Source organism: Nannospalax galili, unplaced genomic scaffold, assembly GCF_000622305.1.
Source record: "Nannospalax galili isolate Female #2095 unplaced genomic scaffold, S.galili_v1.0 scaffold270, whole genome shotgun sequence".
Classification (NCBI taxonomy): domain Eukaryota; kingdom Metazoa; phylum Chordata; class Mammalia; order Rodentia; family Spalacidae; genus Nannospalax; species Nannospalax galili.
Genome location: NW_008330152.1, coordinates 3,249,850 through 3,256,950, shown reverse-complemented (window position 1 = coordinate 3,256,950; position 7,101 = coordinate 3,249,850). Strand labels below are relative to the sequence as shown.

The 7,101-nt window shown below is 39.3% G+C and overlaps 1 protein-coding gene across 6 annotated transcripts in view; it reads left to right on the top strand.

The window, feature by feature from the left end:
- The window catches only part of Cask (calcium/calmodulin dependent serine protein kinase), a 430,362-nt gene that overhangs the window by 382,822 nt on the left and 40,439 nt on the right, over positions 1-7,101 (top strand). For all 6 annotated transcript variants that reach the window (XM_008843151.3, XM_008843142.3, XM_029568448.1 and 3 more), the window contains exons 16-17: positions 4,127-4,212; positions 6,158-6,226. In XM_008843151.3, coding sequence (XP_008841373.1) covers positions 4,127-4,212; positions 6,158-6,226 — 155 coding nt within the window. The remainder of the gene's footprint in view (positions 1-4,126; positions 4,213-6,157; positions 6,227-7,101) is intronic.

The window sequence follows — 7,101 nt, the reverse complement described above, 5'->3', positions numbered from 1 at the left end:
AAAGGATCAGGGAGAGTAAAGGTAAGCCTCAGAGCCCCAGAAAGAGGCTGTCATTCCCAGAAAGAGGCTGGCGGGGGTTGGAGGACCAGGGAAGTAGAGGGAGATGAGGGCAGGGCCAGGACCAGAAGCGGTGCTCCTGGAGCCCAAGAAAGGGACTGAGTTGCTCTGGGTGAGAAGGGTCAGGAAGCAGTATTGGTTCCCCAGGTGTCTGAGGCCCCAAGACTAGGAATGGCGCAGGGCCCAAACTAGGAGTATAGAAAGGCAAGGCGGGGGGATGGAAGGGTGAATGTGGCTTAGGGAGTCCCGGCGCAGAGAGCTGCGCTATCGACTTACCCCAAGAGGCCTGAGGATAGTAGTGCAGGCTAGGAGCTCTATCCTATTTTTTAATTGGCCCATAAGTTATTTAGAAGTATTTTATGCTCCACACTTGAGAATATTTTCTAGATGTCTTTTTGTAATTTACTTCTAACTTAATTACATTGTGGTCAGAGAATGTGGTCTGTATGACACCATTTCTCAGAGGTTTGTTGAGACTTGCTTTATGGCATAGCCCTTTAATCATTTTTGTAAATTTGTACTTGTGAAGAACATTAATTTTTTAATAGCTGCAATCAGAACTCCCTGTATAATGATTGGCTTGGCGTTGTCAGGGGGTTTGTTCCAATCTTCTATATCTTGTTTTGTCTGCCTGACCTATCAACAATTTTTGAAATATCCCAGTATCATAGTAGAGTGTTTCCAGAGTTGTAGTTCTCTTTTTTTATATTTTATTTATTATTCTTATTTTATGTGTATGAGTGTATTGCCTGCATGTATGTGAGTGCACCCATGTCATGCAATGCTGTGGAGGTCCGAAGAGAGCTTCATATTCCCCTGGAACTTTTATTAATGCAGTCTAGTGATGTCTGCTTATTCTCTCTCTCTCCCTCCCCCCCCCATATTTGAGACAGGTTGGCCTCACTATGTAACCGTGGATGACCTTGAATTTGTAATCCTCCTGCTTTCACCTCCTGAGTGTTGGGATTAAGGTTGTGTGCAACAATGCCCAGTTTTGATCACTGTTTTTGGATAGATTACTACATTGATATTTATTGTGATGATTCTGCCATCCTGCTTTTCTTACCAGTAGCTTTATACCTACCTCAGCACTCTATTTCTGTGTTTTTATTGATTACCTTGAAATTCTATCATGTATACTTAACTTTCCATGTATTAAAGTCAAACAATGTAGGTTAAACAATATTTTTAGTACATTTATTTGTTTTATTTATGTATTTATTTGAGAGAGACACAGAGAGTGTGTGTGTTTGTGTGTGTGTGCGTGTGTGTGTGTGTGCGCAGTAGCACATGTGTAGAGGTCAGAGAATAACTTGCAGGAGTCACTTCCACCATGTGGGTTTCAGGGATCAAACTCAGGTTGTGGGACTTGGAAGCAAGTGCCTTTTGGCACTGGCCCAGATTTCTTTTTATTTATCTTGTTTGAGATGCTATTTTTCCTGGATCTGTATGGTCATGTTCTCCTCAGTTCAAGAAAATGTTCAACTATTACTTCTTAAAACACCTCGTTTTCATTCTCTCTGTTCTTTATTTCAGAATTTCAGTTAGATGTTAGATATTCCTTCTATATTTCATATTCCTTTCTTATCTCTTATTTTCTGTTTACCTTGTGGCTTTATTTCTATGACCTGTATTGTATGTAATTTTTCACTTATATCCTCCTGTTCACTGAAACTCTCTTCAGCCAAAGACTTTAGTTTATCTATTCATTAGCTTATAGCATCCTTGCATTTTGTTTTAGAAGTGCTAACCATTTGTGTTTTCTTTTCAATTCTGTCTACTCATACCGGACAGTCAATTTTGATATTCATCCTTGCAATGGACTCTTATTTTTCTTCTAGTATTGAACATGCAAGTATTTTATAGTCTATGTCTGACCATCCCAATATCACTTATCCTTGAAGGTCTAAATCTGTACTGTTGCTGATATCTCACATATGACAACTTGCCTTATTTTATTTTTGGTGATGTTTGATTGCTAAGTCCTTGAGTGTGCTATTCAGTGGATGTCCTGTGGACCTAAATTGGGCAGTCTTTCCTCCAGAGGGGATTTGTTCCTTGTTCTGCCAGTTGCCGTGGCATACCACTGATCTAAGTCTTGGCTTCCTATAGAGTCCTAGCTGCCACTTTTTTTAATTGTCTTTATTTTTATGTGTATGAGTGCATTGTCTGCATGTATGCAAGTGCACCCGTGTCGTACAATGTCCATGGAGGTCAGAAGAAGGTGTCAGATCCCCTGGAACTAGAGTTACAGATGGTTGTTAGCCACCATGTGGGTGCTGGGAGTCAAATCTGGGTCCTTGGCCAGAGCAGTCAGTGCTCTTAACCACTGAGCAATTTCTCCAGCCCCTAGCTGCCACTTTAAAAAAAAAAACTTTTTTATTTTGTGTGTATGAGTATTGCCTGCATGTAGATAAGTGCACCTGTGTCATGCAATGCCCACAGAGGACAGAAGAGGCTGCCGGATCCCCTGGAACTGGAGTTACGAACAGTTGTTAGCTGCCATGTGGGTGCTGGGATTCAAACCCGGATCTTTTTCAAGAACAGCCAGTGTTCTTAACTACTGAACCATCTCTGCAACCCCATAGCTGCCATTTCTTTAGCTCGCTATTGGCCCAAGCCTCAGAGTCCAGCTCAGTATTGCTTCTCTGGTATTCAGCCTCCTCACTAGCTCACTGCACCCTAACTTCGCCACCACTCTGGATCTAGCTTCTAGAGTTCTAGTGTGTGAATAGGAAGAATGGGACTGAAAATGAATGGCATAGAGAAAGCAGTTTTGAAGAAGTGTATCTTATATAAGATACAATTATGAACAAAGTCTTTAAGAGTCCAATCAGGCTGGGGATGTTGGTGCACACCTTTAATCCCAGCACTTGGGAGGCAGAGGCAGGTGGATCTCTGTGAGTTTGAGGCCAGCTGGGGCTACAGGGAGACCCTGTCTCAAAAAGACAAAAAAAAAAAAGTCCAATCAGTTATGTAGGAAGTAAAAGGTCCTGGTTTTTATCTTATTTTTCTTAGGACAGCATGGTGCAGTGATCACCAACATACCCAGAACCCACCTATAAGTAGCATTAACTCAGAGCCACACTACTTTCTAATGTATCTGTCCTACTTTCACTCCTGCCTCAGTTATTCTTAATTAGTCTTAAATATCTTATCATTTTGTCTTAAGCACATTAGTATATATTTCTAAGTGATACTGTGAGTTTTGCATAATGAAGCCAGGTCAGTATGTAAATATGTACACAATTTATAAATAAGGAAACAAAATTGTAAGTAACATTGTTAAGTATTAGTTCTCAGTCATTTTTTCTGGTTCAAATATTATAGAATAATAAAGTCGTATAACATTACTATGAAAAGATTAAATTAGACCAGGCATGGTGGCACACACTTGAAATTCTAGCACACATAGGAGGCTGAGGCAGGAAGATGGTGAGTTCAAGGCAAGCCCAGATTATATAGTAAGACCTTGTCTCAAAATACCCCCCAAAAGGACAATTACTTATGTTTAATGTATGTTATTAGATGTTAGCATATCACCATTGTTATAAAATTGACAGCCCTTGTCTTGTATTTGGTGGATTAATCATAGAAGCAAGATGCTTACTATGTGCCAAGAACAGTTCTAAATCCTCTATAGCCATTAAATTCATTTAGTCCTCAAAGCAGTATTGTGAATTGGGTAGTGCGTTCATCTCCAGTTTTCAAAAAATGAAACCTGAGGCATGTCATTAATTTACTCAATATCTTAAAGCTAGTAAATGAATTTGAATTCAGGCAGCCTAGATCTAGAAGCCATACTTTCAAACCAGTACACATACCACCTGTCTCATAAAATTCAACAGATTTCCACCACCATCTAGCAACACTGTGCCTTCTGAAAGTAAATGTTATCTGTGCAAATGATTTTGCTATATGAGTTAAATAATTCTGCAGCCAAACTTGAACCTGTCTCTGGAATACTGACTTTCAATATATAACTTTTTTATTGCATTGCTCTCTTTGAATTTCATTATTATAAAACATTTACTCATTTCATGTTTATAATTTTGTGTGATTTCCTTAGGTACACTTCATGTTGGTGATGAAATTCGAGAAATCAATGGCATCAGTGTGGCTAACCAAACGGTGGAACAGCTGCAAAAAATGCTTGTAAGCAAATGAAAGTTTTCCTTTTTCTAAGATTAACTTTCATTTCATTAGCTTACTTTTCATTTTAAAATATTTTATTTATTATTTTTATATTATGTGTATGAGTGTTTTGCCTGTATGTATGTAAGTGCACCTGTGTTGTACAATGCATGCAGAGATCAGAAGAGGACATTGACTCCCCTGGAACTGGAGTTATGGATAGTTGTTAGTCTGCATGTGGGTGCTGTGATTCAAACCCAGGTCCTCTGCAAGAGCAGCCAGGGCGCTTAACCACTAAGCTGTCTCTCCAGCCTCTGTTTTTCATTTTTTAATTACATTTATTTATTATGTGGGTATGGTGCATTCATGCCTTGACATGTGTAGAAGTCAGAGGACAATTTGTAGGAATTGGTTCTTTCCTCTACCATTTGGATTCCAGGAATGGAACTCAGGTCATCAGGCTTGGCAGCAAGAGACTTCACCTGCTGAGCCATCTCACCACCTCCATTAGCTTGTTTTTTTAAAACATGCATAATAATACAGGCTGGAAAAATAACTCAGTAGGTAAAGGCACTTGCTGTGCAAGCATGAGAACCTGAATTTGGATTCCAGTACTCACATAAAAAGCTGGGCAAAGTCTCATGTGCCTGTAACCCCAGCACTGGGTAGGGTGGAGAAATGAGGATGGCTCGGGTATGCTAGCCACTGCCTAGCTCCAGGTTCAGTGAGAGACCCTGTGTCAAAGGAAGAAGATGGGGAGTGATAGAGCACCCAACATCCTGGCCCCATGCATGTGTGCATGCATACAGGTGCTGGCACCCATACACATGCACAGACACATACACCAACTGTACTCACAGACATGCTTGACACACATCAAATAAATAAATACACACACACAGAGATAATAAATAAATAAATAAATAAATAAATAAATAAATAAATAAATAAATGTAGATAAAACACACATAATGAATCAATCCTAATCAGAGAAATTCCAGTAACATCATTTATGTGCAGTTGAATTTGGACAGCCTTTGTTAAAAACTGACAACTAGGAAAATGTTTCAATACAGTGGAATTTGGAAGCATTTTGCCTGTCTTTAGCAGTGTGGGCTCTAACACTCTCTCCATCCTTTATCTGTTTTTTACCAAGCAGATATTTACAGAAAACCCTTCCACTATGTACTTATGCGAACTAGTTTCTCGCTGACCTCAAGGCTCCTGACATAAGCACTGTCAGAAACCTCTTTCCTGCTTAGCTGAGTCATGGCCAGCTGTGGTGCACCTCTTTGCAGCACAAAGAAGAGGAAAGTCACTGTAGACCAGGCTATTTTTGACTATGCATACCAAAATCTGTGTTGAAATTGGGCTTTCTGTTAAAAAGAAGCAGCAGCAGAGTGGCTGGCAGGCAGTCTATGCTCCTTGCAGCAAGCAGAGGGAGATGTTGGCACCTCGGGTCCCTCTTCCCACTGCAGTGCAGAAGCCTCCCGTGTAATGAATACCTATTAGGCATGAAATAAGGACCACAGGCTTCCTATAATGAAAAATGAATGCCAAAATTAATAAAGTAAAAAAGCCTATTTTATGGAGACACCATAGTAGAATAGCATATTAAATAGGATTTTATGTAATCAGTCTAGAGTCTAGTTCAATTTATAGTCATTTTTGGAAGGCTTGTCCTTTAGACTATTTTGTATTCATGTCTACACAAAGGTAACCATCAGAGATCTGTGAAATCATTCATTGCTAAGATACAAGGCAGTCAGTCTTGACTTTGCTAGGCCTTTCCCAGAAACTTCTACTGCTAACCTGAGCAATTCCTGCCTTAGACTTAGGTTTCATTTTAGGGCTGTGCATCGTCAGGTGGTGTGTGCTAATTGCACTCATATGTTTTGAGTGGTTTCTTCTGTGTTTTTGTGTGCAACGACTGTTTCCATGAGAACTCTCCTCTTCTTTCCTCCAGAGGGAAATGCGGGGGAGTATTACCTTCAAGATTGTGCCAAGCTACCGCACTCAGTCTTCGTCCTGTGAGGTAATAACTCAAACAAGTCTCCCCCATCTCCTCAGAGTTCTTAACTAACTGTCTGCTGATGGCTGAATGTTTTTGCTTTCTGGGAAATGGTTTCTGCCTGTGCTGTTAGATCACTGCACACCAATTTTACAACAAAGATAACGGAACAGAGGAGGTCCCACCCACCTACTCAACCCCGTTTCCATGCAGATCTCCTCAGCACTTGAACTTTATGCAGGCTGAAATCTAAGCCAAATATAAAAATACTACAATGCCATAAAGCTTGATAAAGAAAAACAATGAAATCTCAGGCAAAAAAAGAGATATCATAATTGCAATAATATTTGCAGGAAGTATATTTACTTCTCTTACTAAGAAATCGAATAGTTCTTCTTTCCAAGAATCTGAGAAGTAACCTAGTTCTGTTGAGATATATTTGTTTAAATAATTGTGACAGGTCTTGAGATAAACATTAATTCCCTGATAAATTGATAACTTCACTTTTGTAAAATTGTGTATATTTGGGATGTTATGTGACTTATAAACAAGTAAAATTTTGTAGAATAAAACAACCCCAAAGTTTCTTAAAATAGGTTTATCCTATGGAAATTGGAGCTCTTTCAACATATATTTTTCAGTTTTATGTTGGTTATTGTAGTCAAAAATGTATTGTTTCTGTATTTGGAAATAGAAATGATCATAACATATTATTCTTTGGTCATAGCACAGTCAACTCAGGAATTATTATTGAAGCTTGTTTTTTTTATCCTGTGCATCTTCCAAGTCTGTATGCATTAATATGAAGTACAAGAGCTGGAGATGTAGCTCAGTGGCAGAGCTCTTGCCTAGCACATGTGAGACCCTGGGTCCAATTCCTATCACTGCATGCAAATGAA